Raw genomic sequence first — 15,605 nt, 5'->3', positions numbered from 1 at the left:
ACCCATGTGCGTGCGTGTACACACACACACACACACACACACACTGAAAGTGCCTCATCTGAATAAAATGACTTTTTTTCCCCACACTGGGATATCTGTTAAGTAAATGGTACACCTCCTTCCCATATACCTCCCCTCCTCAAATGACATAGATACTCCCAGAAGCCAGGTCAGGTTCTGAGTATTTATTCCAGGTAATGGTAGTCTCCAAGGGAAGACTGGAGAAAAGATAGGTATGGCTGTCCACCCTCAGCAAATCACAGCATCACGTGAGACTACTCAGACCTGCTGCTGCCCACTGAGGAGGGGCCTGTTCTCACCAATGGGGCAAGAGCGGAAGACCCGGGGCAGCCGCAGCCAATGGCTGCTACCATGTGGCAGCTGGGGAACGGGGAGAGCTGAGCCCTGCTTCAGAAGTCTTCGCCTGAAATTGGGAGAAGAAGGCAGAAACTGATTAGCAATGGACAAAAGAAGCCTATCTATGCTTCTCCAAAACAGAGGCCTCCGGTTTACTTGACCTTGATCCTAGCTCCCTCCCATTCTCACCAACAAGTTTCATCTTGTCTTGTTTTTATGGTAACCTCTATCCATTCCCCTCTTACCCTACAAGCTTCCTGGCTTTGAGGACCTTGGCATTCTAGGCCTGAGGATCTACCCTTCTCACATATGGGCAGAGGACTCAGGTCACCCAATTTCCTCCACTCTCTTTTTTTTTTTTTTTTAAAGATTTTATTTATTTATTTGACAGACAGAGATCACAAGTAGGCAGAGAGGCAGGCAGAGAGAGAGGGGAGAAAGCAGGCTCCCTGCTGAGCAGAGAGCCTGATGCAGGGCTCGATCCCAGGACCCCGGGATCATGACCTGAGCCAAAGGCAGAGGCTTTAACCCACTGAGCCACCCAGGCGCCCCTCTTTTTTTTTTTTTTTTTTTAAGATTTTTATTTATTTGACAGAGAGATCACAAGTAGGCGGAGAGGCAGGCAGAGAGAGGGGGAAGCAGGCTCCCTGCTGAGCAGAGAGCCTGATGCAGGGCTCTATCCTAGGACCCTGAGATCATGACCTGAGCTGAAGGCAGAGGCCTAACCCACTGAGCCACCCAGGCACCTCAGTTTACTCCACTCTTGATATTATTTTTTTTTTTAAGATTTTATTTATTTATTTGACAGAGAGAGATCACAAGTAGGCAGAGAGGCAGGCAGGGAGAGGGAGAAGCAGGTTCCCTGCTGAGCAGAGAGCCCGATGCGGGGCTTGATCCCAGAACCCTGGGATCATGACCTGAGCCGAAGGCAGAGGCTTAACCCACTAAGCCACCCAGGTGCCCCACTCTTGATATTATTAATAACAATAGTCATCAGTGGGGCGCCTGGGTGGCTCAGTGGGTTAAAGCCTCTGCCTTCGGCTCAGGTCATGATCCCAGGGTCCTGGGATCAAGCCCCACATCGGGCTCTTTGCTCAGCAGGAGCTTCCTCCTCTCTTTCTCTGCCTGCCTCTCTGCCTACTTGTAATCTCTGTCTGTCAAATAAAATAAATAAAATATTTAAAAAAAAAACAATAGTCATCAGTATCATCACTTATTATACTCCTGCTTCAGAGCTGGAGTATAATATGGTGCTTTACCCATATTATCTCTAATCCTTACAACGGCCGCCTATGGCAGATAATAGTTTTCCTACTTATTAGAGGCTCAGAGATGTTAAGCTGCTTTCCCAAGGTCCCTCCAGCCAGACTACAGCCCAGGTCCATTTAACTTCCAAGTTTGGGCTCTTTCCTTGGATACCATGCTTCTTCAAAAGAAGTGGTGGTTTCTTCTCCTCTTGAGGAAAAATGAGTAGTGGTAATAAGGGATAAGAGGGTATGAACTAGACAGTGGGACTCTCACCTATATATCAGAGATACAAGCACTGTAGCCATCAACACCAGCAAGATGCCCACAAACAGGGGAGCCTGTCCAGGGCCTGCTTCTTGACCTGTGAGCAGAATCCCAGGCTTCGGTTAGTGTCTGCTCCCTGCCACATAGCCTCTGCCCATTCCCCCTCTTCATCCTAACTCTTGTCTAGGTACCTACCAGGCATTACAAGCTGGGTGCTGACCATTGCCAGACTGTTGGCATCGGCCAAAGACACATTGAGGCAGTAGGTCCCTGAGCCACCCTTTAGGACTTGGTGTAAAACCAGCTGGCAGGCAGGGCTGGGTGGCACAGGCTGACAGAGCCGCTGGGCAGGGGGCCGGCAGCCTGGTGAGGAGATGTCCATGCAAGCTTCCTTGGGCAGTCTGCAAGAGGTGTCCAGCTTAAGTCAGGGCAACTGGGAGGGAGCACTAGACACCAGAGAGCAATGCAACAGTCAATCTAAGATTTCTCAGGACAACTAGTGGGACACTCACCCTCCTTGGCAAGAAACTGTCAGCTCAAATGCATCCCCTTCGCTGGATGGCACAGCCTGTAGGATCTCAGCTCTCTCAATACCTCCTGCAAAGTTGCAAGAGTTTAGGTCTGGGATGCCTCTACCAGGCCTCTCCAAAGGCCCACAGAGAGGAAAACCCTAGGCCTGCTTCCCCAATCCCATCCCTGCCTTCAAAAGAAAAACGCTGGAATTTGAGTGTTCTTGTCCCGCTTAGTAACTCCCTCCAAGGTATGCTTCCACTGGCCAGCCTTAGGCAGTACACACCTCCCTCCACCAGCCCCCAAAGCAGTCAAGACTCACGGACAATGTCCAGGGTGAGAGAAAAGGAGCCGTATCGATATAGAACACAATCCAGAGGGGTCTGTCGCTTTGCCAGGATTAAGGTAGCTGCATCATCCAGCAGGGGACTCTGGGAACCTGGCAGGAGAGGATTGAAGAAGAGACAAATGACTCACCTGGAAGTAGAGGCCATACAGGCATTTTTCTAGGTAGACCCAGAGCTGGTGGATCATGACTTGGAATCAGAAAAAACCTGGAAAACCTCATTTTACAGATAAGGAAACTAGAGCCCAGAAGGAGGAATAGGCACCCTAGAGTCACACAGTTAGGAGTAGAGTTGGAGTTTTAAGAAATCCCAAATGTGGGCGCCTGGGTGGCTCAGTGGGTTAAGCCGCTGCCTTCGGCTCAGGTCATGATCACAGGGTCCTGAGATGGAGTCCCGAATCGGGCTCTCTGCTCAGCAGGGAGCCTGCTTCCCCCCCCCCCTCTCTCTCTCTCTGCCTGCCTCTCCATCTACTTGTGATTTCTCTCTATCAAATAAATAAATAAAATCTTAAAAAAAAAAAAAGAAAGAAAGAAAGAAATCCCAAATGTTTCTCTCCCCCCACATTGTGCTGAGTCCTTGTCTAGACACGACACAAGTGCCACCCTGTCACGCCTACCTTTTCAGCGTTCCTACCACAATTTCAGGTTGACCTGCTTTAAGATAGAATCCAGGGGTGGGAAATGGTGCCAGAATCTGAGACAGAATATTATGCATTTATACTTGCACAGAAAAGTGAGATCCGATTATTATGTAAATGACCGCGGTGTTTTCCCTGGCCTTCTCCTCAGGGAATAACTCTCCTCAGGGACAGAGAAGCAGCAAGCACTCGCTCCATGGCCCAGGGCAGACCCTGGTTTCCTGGTTTCCATATCTATTCCATATTACTAAGAGGGACTTGAGGGCCTAAAACTAGTGGGAGCTCTGATGGGATTCCATTGATGAGCAAAGGATTGGGTATCATCTGTGGCCTAGGTAAGTCTTTGAGTTCTTCAGAGTAGTGACAAATGCCCCACCCCAATGAACCTCGTTCACACTGGCCCTCTTACCTGTTATACCTTCCATAGACACGAAAGGGTTGGCGTCTGGACCCTCAGGCTCAGGTGTGGGCACCTCTCCAGCTGTGGGCTCCACCGACTCTTTCGTTGTTACCTGTGCAGCTGTGGTTCCAGAGGGCTCTGCGGTTGACCCTTCACGGGTTGTACCTACAGTCTCTGCAAGTGTGGTACCTGTAACCTCTGAGCTTGGAACCTGCTGAGCTGTAGTACCTGTGCCCTCTGTGCTTAACACCTGTACGAGTGTAGTGACCTCCATGGTCGGCATCTGCACAGCTGTGGTTCTGGAAGGCTCCGCAGTTGGCACCTGACTACGTGTAGTACTTCTGACTTCTGCAGTAGGCACGTGCTCAGCTGTGGTGCCAGGGGCCTCTGAAGTTGGCACGTGCCCATCTGTGGTGACTGGAACTGGGGAGGAGCCACAGGATGTGAGAGGAATGGCAGCCTGCAGCACTACCTGGGCAGTGATTGGGCCGGACTCTAGGTAAGTGTGAGTGACCACGAGGGCCCGAGAGATCAGGGTCCCAGTATGGTCTCCAAAGTCCCAGGTGTAGGAGAGGTCAGCCCCGGACAAATAACCACTGGGGTCATGGAGCTGGAGGGCAAAGGTCAAAGGATGATTTCTCAGGAAGTGCTTGTTCCCTCCATCCAAGGCCTGCAGCTGGGACACACTCACGGAGAAAGGCACCTGGTCTGGGATTGGAGCCAGAAAAGGTGAGAACTAGACGTGGGCCCCAGCTTCTTTCACAGCCACACTCTCCAACTCAAGCTGACTGGACCTTCACTGGCTCCAAGCCCCACATTCTTCCGCCCACGTCTTCCTGGCTCTGCCCTTTTAAGGTTACACACCATTTCTCTTTTCCCCATTCCATTTTCCCCTTTCCCTTCTCTCCTTTCCAGTCAGGCCAGGCCTCCCCATCTTTTACCTCCTTGCAACGGGCTCTGCCCCTTCCTGAATCCTTACCTGTAATGGTGAAGGCTGAGCAGGAGTGAGCAAGGGGCACGTAGCTCTGGGACTCCCTGCGGTGGTAGACAGTCACTTCCATGGTATGTGTGCCCAGCATTGCCTTGCCTGTCACAATGCTCAGTCCTGACACTGGGCCCCCCAGAACTTGCCAGTATTGGCCTGAGGTTTTTGAAAAGAAAAGCAGGGGTTGGGGAGGTACTGATCAAAGGCAACGGAGGGGAAGGATTAGAGACAGGACATCAGAGAAGGAAGGTCAAGTAATCTACTAAGTATGGTTATTTCTGATAGTATTTGGAAGGTTGTCCTATGAGGGTCAGGAAAGGAATCCTGGTAAGGGGCTCCATGGGATAGGACAATAATTGGGGAAGGGCCCCCAGAAACAATTATAATGTAGAGAGTTGGAGGGGGCTAGGTGCTATAGAAGAGGAAAGAGCCATGGGGGCAATGAAGATTAGGGAAACTCACAGAGCAAAATGAAACAGGATCAGATAGGAAGAGGTGAATCCAAGTATGGATGACTCACCCCAGGTCTTCCAGACATAAACAAAGCTTCTTGTCTGAGACCAACGGCCAGGTGGGCAGGCCTTCCCATCAGGGAAGATGCAGGCATCGTTAGGTACCTGGGGATACACTGGCTGTCCTCTCCACACCTGGCTCCCTGAAGGGTAGACACGGAGTCATCCTTGAAACCTGGCATTCCTTTCTATACATCAAAACCCCTACCAGGGCTCCCAGAGGGGGGCTGTGGGAATACTCCTTAGCTACATAGTATGTTCCCTTTGCTATCACCCATTTGGGGTGGTAGCAGAAAGAATGGAAACTGGAATTAAAGATCCATGTGTACTCAATGACAGACAGAGGAAAGAGACTGGAATATCATATATCAACATGTTTACAGTGATTTGCCCTAGCTAGTGGGATAAAAACAATAAGAGCATCAGCTAACACTTACTGGGCCTCACCTTAGCCTAGGGCAGGTATTATGCTCAATTCTTTATATATTATCACATTTTAATCCTTACAACAAACGTTCAAGGTGGGTATCCTTGTATCCCCCTCATACAGAGAAGGCAATGGAAGCACAGAACAGTTAAGTAACTTGCCCAGGGTAACGTGTTATTTATAAATTTAAATCTATGTCTGTCTAAACTCTAGGTCCACTGGGCCTTTTGTCCCCAATTTTGCATACTATATAGATTTTTTTTGCTTTATCTGTGTTTTTAAAATTTTTTTCTACAACGAATATTATAGAATATATAATTTGCTAAAAGAAGTAGAGTGGAAGGGGGACATTCCTTGAGCTCACGGGGGACGCCAACCAATCTGAGCCCTTGGAATAAGGGCCTGGAGTAGAGAGGTACTCACCATTGATGATGGTGTTGTTGGCCCAGACGACTTGCCCATCTGGCAGCACCTTTTGGCTTTCAGGGAAGTGCAGGGCAATAGAGAAGGAGGCATTTGCCCCAACCAGTGTAGGCCCGTCATTACTGACCTTCAATGACACCTGGCCACCTGGGAAGGACTAGCTGCATTAGCTGGGACTCCTTGGTTTTTCCTCCCCTTATAGCTTTCCCCTTCCCATCTTCCCCAAGCTCCATTCAACCCATATCTTGCTCCTCTCGACATCCCATGCCCTCCTTGGAAATTGCCAATTTCTCACCTCTCCAGCAGTCAGTCCTCTGTATTTCTGCCCACTCTGGATATAGCTGCCTGTTCCAGGCTTTAGTTGTAAGCTGCCTTTGGACACCAAGCCAGTCCTGGTCTCTGGGTCCTGTAAAGAAGGTACCATGAAAGCCCTAGGTTCACCCCTCAGTCCCTTGTCAGGGGATTTTATTTTATTTTATTTTATTTACTTTTTAAAAGATTTTATTTATTTATTTGACAAATACAGATCACAAGTAGGCAGAGAGGCAGGCAGAGAGAGAGAGAAGAGGAGGCAGGCTGGCTCCTGCTGAGCAGAGAGCCTGATGTGGGGCTCGAACCCAGGACCCTGGAATCATGACCCGAGCTGAAGACAGAGGCTTTAACCCACTGAGCCACCCTGGCGCCCTTGTCAGGGGATTTTAAATTACTGAATAGCCACCATGTGCTAGGTACAAAGGACTTAAGAAATGAATAAGATATGGCCCTGGAGGGATTCAAGACATGTCCATACAATTCTAATAATTCAAGGCACTGCTTAATATGAGCCATAACAGACATGCACAAAGTGCAACAAAACAACAGACTAAAGGGATTGGTTCCACTCTGGCAGATTGGGAAAGACCACTGGAGTGAGGAGTTTGCCTGTGGGATAGAACACTCTGGGCAGAAGGACCAACACAAGAGGATGCATGGAGGCATGATAGAAACTTCCCGTGTGGTTGATACACACTGTAAGAGATGAGGCCAAGAAGACAAGTAAAGGCCCTGAGTGCCAAGCAAAGGAATTTGGCCTTCATTCTGTAGGGTAGGCCACAGCAGGAGATTGTGTTTGTTTCATTGAGATATAATTCCTATAACATAAAATTTACCCTTTAGAAGCTTTTTGAATATGACCAGATCTGTGTTTTAGAAGGACCGCCATGGCAAGCAGTGTAGAGGATGGATCAGAGGCAGGCAAAATTTGGGAGTGGGGACCAAGCAGACAATTATAACTGACCAAGAGAGAGGGTTGAGAAAAAAGGATATGATCTGATATGATCATATTTCAGGCTTCTCCTACCCATTTGATTTAGCGATGGCATGGGCATCTGAGCTCCCTCATATAATATGAAAAAAGGATCTAGGGGCGCCTGGGTGGCTCAGTGGGTTAAGCCTCTGCCTTTGGCTTAGGTCATGATCTCAGGGTCCTGGGATCCAGCCCTGCATCGGGCTCTCTATCCTCCTCTCTCTCTCTCTCTGCCTGCCTCTCTGCCTCCTTGTGATCTCTGTCAAATAAATAAATAAATAAAATCTTTAAAAAAAAAAAAAAAGGATCTATATATGCCTCACCCAGGTACAACAACTATCAACATCTTGCCACATTTGCTTTATCTGTCCTTTGCTGTTTTTGTTTGTTTATTTGTTGGCTAAAGTATTTAGAAGCAAACTGCAGACATCTTGTTCTTTTAACTCTACAATTTCAGTACATATCTGTAAAAAATATGAACATTTTCTTGAATAAGCACAATGTCTTTTCACAATGGACAAAATTATAGAACCCAATTCATATAAAATTTCATGAATATCTAAAAATATCTTATGATTGAAAAAACCAGAATCCAAAAAGTAAGCACAATCTTTTAAGAGGCTCAGGTAGACAGGTATGAACAGAATATTTCCAGAATACATTAAGGAAATAGTAAAGAAAAAGACTTGAAACTGCAGCATAAAAGAGGGAAGTCAGATCAAGGAGAACTTCCCAGAAGTCTAGAGACCAGGGATCTAGAGAGACAGAGGGGATAGTGGGATATGATATCTATATTTTAGCACAGGAGAAACTACCTTCACTGCATTTCTAATGTGTACTGGAAACCTAGCTGAGTCTGCGGGGGGCGGGGGGGGGCGTCTAGAATCATCTCATTGAGCATCCCACCACTAGAGTAAGAGAATCATAAGATATCCCATTCTTTCTTCACTCCCAACCCTCCCTCCTCAGAGCAGCACGGGACATTCCAGACCCTCTCACCACCCCCACCCCCACCCCTTGCTCCTGTCACGAGGCCCCAATCCCCCAGAGCCTTTTCATGTGATGCTCAGCTGAGACCCCTCTGCCTGTCTCTTCCAGCCCTAGAACAAAAGCATGAGCTGTGTTCACCCATCCCCATCCCAAAGAGGGGAGGTGGTACCTCCTTACCTTTTCTATCTAATGCCATATTCTTTTAGTCCTCACTTATAATACCCTATCCCAAGTGCCTGAGTCATTCCCTAAGTCTTCCATGTATTCCCTTTTGAAGCCCCTGCTCCAGCTCATTGTCCAGGGAGCCTCAGAATTAGGGCCACAATGACCCACTAACCTTTTGCCCTTCCAAGCAGATGGGATTATTTTCAAGCTCAGTCCCAAATCTCCGCATAGTGAGGGAGCTCAGATGCCCATGCCATCGCTAAATCAAATGGGTATGAGAAGCCTGAAATATTGCTGGTATCTCCCATGAGGAGGGGAAAAACCAGAGCAGGTGTGCAACTACAAATTCACACTTGTTCATGTCCACACACCACACACTCACCTTCTGTGGCCCCCACAGCCAGAAGAGAACTCATCACAGCCATAAAGAGAAGGCATTTCCTCAGCACCAGACTCATCTTGTTCTTTCTTCCAGCAACGAAAGACGCTGGGGGGCTGGGACAAGCCCCTATATAGGAGAGGGGTGCTCATTTGCATAGCCCTTCCCCCTCTCCCTCCTGGAGAAGCTTGGGAGGGGCAGGAGGACCAAAGAAAGGCAGAACTGACAAGGGATCCTGGTCACTGGACATCCGCTACTCAATGTCAGTTTTTGGTTTCACTAGGTCACACCCTTATTGACTGGAAAATCGGAAATAATTGGTGTAAGGTCAACTACGTAACATGTACCCGACACATAAAATTCATCATAGGCTGGTGAATCAATCTAGTTTTGGGTTAAGCCAGGAAACCTCTCAGAAACAGAGGCCCTGCATCCCAAACCACAGAGACAGAATAAGGTGGATAAAGACGCGGGACGAACATCTTTGAGGCCCAGAAAACCCATACAACGAGATTCCTAGCTTCCTGCTATTAAAACAGATTTTCTGGGCCAGGTGGAATTTAATCTTAGGACGAGACACATTTTCCTAGGGTTGGTGAAACGGCAAATTAAAGATCAGGAAATCCCTACAGATTCAGAAACAGGTGAGAAACTCGACTTCAAACCAGGTACTTGGAAAAAGACATTTAGCTTCCCCACCGAGACAGAAACTTGTATTAAGTAGCCTCAGAACTAAACTTGCGTGAAGTGGAGTCATTTGCGGCGGCTAGGGCGCTGGGCTCACCCCCCGCTCTGACGTTAACCAATAGGAAGGGTTAGGGGCGGAGCTAGGGAAACGCGGGAAGGAGGGGCGGGGCCTCTGGTGGCGGTAGGGAACTGGAGGGGAGGCGGCAACATTGTTTCAAGTTGGACAAATTGACAAGAGCGAGAGATACACTCCGTTCCATCCCGACCTGGGGCTGCAGAGCTGGGCCGGTTTCCCCCTCCTCCACTCCCCGAGAGCCGGGGCCCGCCTTTTGCAGGGTTCCCAGGCCCCAGCTCCAGGGCCGGGCTGACCCGACTCGCTAGCGCTTCATGGAGAACTTCCAAAAAGTGGAAAAGATCGGAGAGGGCACGTACGGAGTTGTGTACAAAGCCAAAAACAAGGTGACGGGAGAAGTGGTGGCGCTTAAAAAAATCCGCCTGGACACGTGAGTGGCCTCTGTACCCGGGACTCCTCTAACTCGGGAGCTCCTTGAGTGCCCCCCGCCCCCACCCCAAGAGGCGGGTAGCCGTCCACGGACCGGAAGGTAGCAGGGAGGGACTTCTTTTGAAGTGGAGAGGTGGGTTGGAGGACAGTGAAGGGTTTCCCTGTGGAGAGTACAGGGCACTGTAGAATCTACGGGAAACTTCCTCCCCAAAGCCGAGTGATGCCCCCAAATGTGCAGTCAGAAAGACTCAGAAAGAGGAAGGAGGCCTCAGAGATGGGGTCCAGGACTCTCCGTAGAGTTGGGTTTTGTGGGAACCGGTGAAGAACACCTTTCTGAATGAAGAGCCCTCCTCACTGCCCCAGCCCCACCCTCATCTTAGAATTCTCTACCTCTTTCAAAAGAATGGCAGTTGAACCTCACTGGCCCCTCTAGGGAGGCTGGGTGCTGCTACTCCTATTTTTTCCCTGTTACCTTCTCTCTTCTTCACCTCCACCAGAAGACTTTACCTACCTACCCTAGGAAAAGAAGAAATAATGACCTTAACGTATCCAAAAACCACTCCCTGTCCACCCATGAATTAACTCCTACAGCACCCTTTCTCTTTTCTCACTTTCCTAGGGGATGCTGGGGTGGTCTGTCATTGGGAGGAAAAGAATGACTGGGCAGGGGGGAAAGGAGTATTTGTAACCACATTCCTATCTCTGCTTTCTCAACCTCTCCAAGTGAGACAGAGGGTGTACCCAGTACTGCTATACGAGAGATCTCTCTGCTTAAGGAGCTTAACCACCCTAATATTGTCAAGTAAGTATACACCTAGAAAGCGCTCTGACAGTGAAGGAGGATGTGTTCTGTCTTTGTAGCCTGGGTATTACTCTAACTCACCTCCATTTCTGGACCTCCCTTACCTAGGCTGCTGGATGTCATCCACACGGAAAACAAACTCTACCTGGTTTTTGAGTTTCTGCATCAGGATCTGAAGAAATTTATGGATGCCTCTGCTTTGACTGGCATTCCTCTTCCCCTCATCAAGGTAATCCTTCTCATCAACTCCTCCCCAACATGGGCAAGTTTTGTGGGTACTGAAAGGGGGCAATTCAGACAGAGTGATGATTTTTAATCTTGGCTTCCTTTCCAGCCCTCATCCCCCTACACACACACACACACACACACACACACACACACCCCTTTCTTTTGTGGCTCTTTCACTGCTCATTATGCTTATTAACCCCTGGGCTGGTCAGGAGAATCAAAGAAGTTGAAACTCTGGTGAGTCAATTTTGTAGCACAGGTGGAAAGTCAGATGAAACTCAGATAAATGGGACTTGAGGGCACTTGGTAGATTCCTCCAAGAAGCCCTTCCACTTGTTTGGTAGGAGAAATAGTCAGTGAATCACTGCTGTCTGTTCTAGCTCTGGGTTCTTTACTCCCTGAGCTACTTTCACTCTATCAACAAGCGTTTATTCAATGCACATTGAGCACATTCAATGTGCTAGGCACAGGATATGGAAAAGAGATGCAAAACTAAATAAGACCTGGTCCTTGTCTTCACTGGAAGGGCCTCTTCTCCATGGGGAGATACAGTTTATAAACATGTCATTATAATCCAATACAGTAAAAGGCTGTAGTCAAGCTTTGCAGGCAGAGTAGACCCTAATAGCTCACTGTGGTAGAGAAACAAAGTCCTCTCTCTCTTCTTTGTCAGAGCTATCTGTTCCAGCTGCTCCAAGGCCTAGCCTTCTGCCATTCTCATCGGGTTCTGCACCGAGACCTCAAACCTCAGAATCTGCTTATCAATGCAGAGGGGGCCATCAAGCTAGCAGACTTTGGACTAGCCAGAGCATTTGGAGTCCCTGTTCGTACTTACACCCATGAGGTGAGACCCTCTCTGCATTTCTTCTCTGAACTTCTGGAAGGTGTTAACAAGGACATTCACAAAATTACTAAACCTACCTGGCCAGCAGTTTCTCTCTCCACTAGATGGAAAGTATCTCTGGCACCCCAAGAAGTTTTAGAGTATGCACTGAGTTCATACTGTGGGGCTAACTGGGCTTTGATAGGTACCAAGCCAGGAAAGCTGGATGGCACACTGTTAAAAATTAGGACCGCTTGTCTCAAGTTTTCCCGGAGGGTTGCAAATTGTGGGTTCAGAAAATATGGTCCTCAGAGTCATGGGCGAGGCTAAGAAGGTCTAAGAAGTTGTATGTAATCATTTAGTGAGGGAAAGTCAGAAATATGGGAAGGAAGAAGGGAAAGAGAGTTAGCAGAGTAACACTGAGGAGCTGAGATGTGGGAATCACCATGCCCTGTGCACCACCCCTCCTCTTCCTGCTCTTGTCCCCAGGTCGTGACCCTGTGGTACCGAGCACCTGAAATCCTTCTGGGCTGCAAGTACTACTCCACAGCTGTAGATATCTGGAGCCTGGGCTGCATCTTTGCTGAGATGGTACGGAGGCAAGCCCAAGTTCCACCCAGTTCACTCTTCCCCATATTCAAGAACACCAGAATTATTTCTCTGCCTAGACCAGTGGCACTTCTGTTATCATAGGACTTCTTTCTCCAGAGTAGCACCAAGGCGGGTAGGGGGGAAAGGACAGGACTGTTGTCCTTGATGTCAACCACAATGTTGGTACAGCCTCAGACGGCCTTAGCACTTAATACACATCTCTTATTGACAAACTGAGCTAAATCTGTAGCTGTTTTAGCTTTAGTTTGCATTTATTTGGGAGAATGAGTACCTACCATTCGGTGCCTCCTTCATTTGGCCTGTAGACCTTATTGTAGGGTTGGTTCCAGGAGTACAGCGAAACCAACTGTATTCACCTTATCTATACTGTTTATTTAAACTACAAACTTAAATCATGTGCCTCTCAACTTCTGGCTCTTCAGACTGAAGAATCCCCGAGCCCCAGCCTTTTATAGGAGCTTTTGTCCCCTTTAATATAACAGTGGAGTGGGCTGCATTTTCAAATCAAATCAGCAATTTGTTTTATGGTCCTTTATTTGGGTTGTAACTGGGGGCTTAGAGACCATTAGCCTGTATGTAAAATGTGCATTTATCCCCCAGTACATTACCTTACAATTGCCCATATTCCTCTCTCAATTCATCAAAAAATATTTGTTAAGCACCTAGTGTGTACCCAGCACCATGCTAGGTGCTGTGGGGAACACAGAAGAAATGGAAGACACAGTCTCTGCCCGCTGTGCTCCTATCTAGAAGTGGCTGCATCACAAGGAGGGGGGATGACCGCAGTGTCTACCCCACACCCCGTGAGTGGCTTGGGATCCCTTTGCTACATGTCAGTGGCACCCCAGACATTCACCCCCTCCCAGCCCCACCCAGCCTTGGGGATCTGCAAAGGCATGGTTGGGGGAAGGAAGGAGGGGGCAAGGAGAGAGATGAAGGGACTTCATTGTCTCAAGCTCTGTGTGACTGACCCCATGAAAAGCCCTGGGGAGGGAGTCATGGGGCCCAGCTGACCTTCCACTGCCTGTGGGAACCTCCTTTGCACAGGGAGCAGCTTTGACTGACATCAGTGCGGGTCTTGGCCTTTTCTCTTTCCCCATTTTCAGGTGACCCGCCGGGCCTTATTCCCTGGAGATTCTGAAATTGACCAACTTTTCCGGATCTTTCGGACTCTGGGGACCCCAGATGAAGTGGTTTGGCCAGGAGTTACTTCTATGCCTGATTATAAGCCAAGTTTCCCCAAGTGGGCCCGGCAGGATTTTAGCAAAGTTGTTCCTCCCTTGGATGAAGATGGACGGAGCTTGCTATCGGTGAGAGTTGGGGATGGGCACCCATTTCCTCTCATTTACTCCCCTAGGGCAGGTTTTTTTCCAGGATGAAGGAAGATGAGACCCTGGACTCTGGGTCTTGGCATTTCCCTAGCCCCTGCTTTTCTCTCTCCCTATTGGCACACCTATTCAAATATAGGGAGGAGGGAATTGGGGTTAAAGGAATTCTGGTTTCCTGATTTCTTGGAACACCTGCTGCCCATGTAGTCCACTGTCACATCACTGAAGTCAGCATACATCTCTCCCTCCAGCAAATGCTGCACTACGACCCCAACAAGCGGATTTCGGCAAAGGCAGCTCTGGCTCACCCTTTCTTCCAGGATGTGACCAAGCCAGTACCCCACCTTCGACTCTGATGTCTTTCCCCCAGCCCCTACCCCAAGTCTCACCCTCTCCTCCAGAGGGCCCTCATTTGGCTTGGCTCTGGGCTATTTGCCCTCTGTTCTGGTCTGGCTGCCTTCACACCCACCTCCCCCTCTTAGCCAGCCAACTTGGGATATAAGGGGTAGAGGGGAGAAACAGGTGAAAATGAAAGGAAGCTTCAGTATTAGATGCACTTAAGTCCCTCCATCACCCTCTCCCCCTCCTCTTAGTCATTGCTGAGGAGGGCTGGTATTTAAAAAAAAAAAAAAAAAAAAGATTGACTCTTTCCCCCCACCCCCCACATAGGGTTTGCCATCCCAATCTCTGAAAGCCCTGAAATTATTATTTCCTGTGTTTAAGATGACAGACACACCAAGCCTTCTGTGGCCACTGTGTAAGACCAACTGATAGCAGAGGACCTAAGTTGGAACTTTTGAAAACCAAGCAAAACAAAAACATAGGGAGAGCCCTGTTTTAAAGAATTAGGTTATAAAATAGACCAACCAGTTTATACCCTAGTTTTAGTGTTTCATCTCACCTAACAGTCTAGGAGACTCAAGACTTCCAGTCTCTGTAGCCCTGATGGGACTACAGTAGAAATGATTGCCCCTAGTCCCCCTATCTGTCCCTCCTATGGGCAAGAGGTGTTTAAGAAGCTCTAGGACAGGGACTGTGCTTTACCATGGCCTTATGAGGCAAGGAAAAGTTGTCTGAATGTTTCTCTTCCTTTTAAGATTCTTAGTTCTTAATGTCCTAGGTCCCATCTTCCTCTGAAGGCCAACCCCCACAGGAGTGGAAATTAGGGTTTAGACATCATTTTGAGAATGCTGACACGTTTTTAGGGCTGGGACTGAATGAGGGCATTGGGAAAATTTTTTTCTTTAAAAGAAGGATGAACAATTATATTTATATTTCATTCAGGTTATAGTAGTTTTTTAAGTAGGAATGGGTGGATGAGTTGCCACGTGCACCTTGGGATTTTGTAATGCAAATGTTTAAAAAAGAGTATTTTTCCTTTTTATGATTTTGTCTCTCTTCTCCCACCTCTTCAAGTGTTCTTGCTATTAACGTTATTTGTAATTTAGTTTGTAATCATTAAAAACAAAAGTTCCTAGTTTTATAGTTTATCACTTTCCTCCTTTAATTACATATCTATTTACTGAAAGAATGATGTGAGAGAGAGAATATGAATGTGTATATGTGATAGCTGGTTTCAGAGCTCCCCTTTCACTAATCTCTCTGTGCAGGGCTACCCACCTCACCCAGTTTAGCCACTTTTATGCAACTGGGATATAGCCCCCATTTTATTGCTGGGGAAACAGAAACCTACT

The 15,605-nt window shown here is 48.1% G+C and overlaps 2 protein-coding genes across 3 annotated transcripts; one reads left to right on the top strand and one right to left on the bottom strand.

Moving 5' to 3' along the window:
- Positions 1–170: 170 nt before the first annotated feature.
- Positions 171–9,149, bottom strand: PMEL (premelanosome protein). Its single transcript, XM_059185032.1, has 11 exons — positions 8,933–9,149; positions 6,406–6,516; positions 6,111–6,257; positions 5,269–5,403; positions 4,743–4,904; positions 3,773–4,471; positions 2,702–2,818; positions 2,382–2,466; positions 2,065–2,270; positions 1,879–1,966; positions 171–424 (listed from the first exon to the last, which is right to left on the bottom strand). Exons 1-11 carry the CDS (start codon positions 9,006–9,008, stop codon positions 280–282), a joined length of 1,971 nt encoding a protein of 656 aa, XP_059041015.1. The 5' UTR covers positions 9,009–9,149; the 3' UTR covers positions 171–279.
- A 620-nt stretch (positions 9,150–9,769) lies between these two features.
- CDK2 (cyclin dependent kinase 2) lies at positions 9,770–15,401 on the top strand. 2 transcript variants are annotated; one of them, XM_059185034.1, is made up of 8 exons: positions 9,770–10,119; positions 10,843–10,920; positions 11,029–11,149; positions 11,822–11,992; positions 12,461–12,562; positions 13,243–13,386; positions 13,690–13,893; positions 14,163–15,401. In XM_059185034.1, exons 1-8 carry the CDS (start codon positions 10,004–10,006, stop codon positions 14,265–14,267), a joined length of 1,041 nt encoding a protein of 346 aa, XP_059041017.1. In that variant the 5' UTR covers positions 9,770–10,003; the 3' UTR covers positions 14,268–15,401. The 2 variants fall into 2 exon arrangements, with proteins under 2 accessions (XP_059041017.1, XP_059041019.1); XM_059185036.1 differs by lacking the exon at positions 13,243–13,386 and having other exon boundaries at positions 9,771–10,119.
- Positions 15,402–15,605: the final 204 nt, after the last annotated feature.

This window comes from Mustela lutreola, chromosome 8 (assembly GCF_030435805.1).
Source record: "Mustela lutreola isolate mMusLut2 chromosome 8, mMusLut2.pri, whole genome shotgun sequence".
In the NCBI taxonomy this organism is placed as follows: Eukaryota; Metazoa; Chordata; class Mammalia; order Carnivora; family Mustelidae; genus Mustela; species Mustela lutreola.
Note: the sequence above shows the minus strand (reverse complement) of the source record. Positions and strands in the feature narration are given on the sequence as shown.

Coding starts and splice junctions, on each gene's coding strand:
- CDK2 (XM_059185034.1), top strand. CDS start 10,004: ATGGAGAACTTCCAAAAAGTGGAAAAGATCGGAGAGGGCACGTACGGA. Junction 10,921..11,028: donor AACCACCCTAATATTGTCAA/GTAAGTATACAC, acceptor TCCCTTACCTAG/GCTGCTGGATGTCATCCACA. Junction 11,993..12,460: donor TTCGTACTTACACCCATGAG/GTGAGACCCTCT, acceptor TCTTGTCCCCAG/GTCGTGACCCTGTGGTACCG.
- PMEL (XM_059185032.1), bottom strand. CDS start 9,008: ATGAGTCTGGTGCTGAGGAAATGCCTTCTCTTTATGGCTGTGATGAGT. Junction 6,517..8,932: donor GGCTGTGGGGGCCACAGAAG/GTGAGTGTGTGG, acceptor CCTTCTTTACAG/GACCCAGAGACCAGGACTGG. Junction 2,271..2,381: donor ACAGTTTCTTGCCAAGGAGG/GTGAGTGTCCCA, acceptor CACCTCTTGCAG/ACTGCCCAAGGAAGCTTGCA.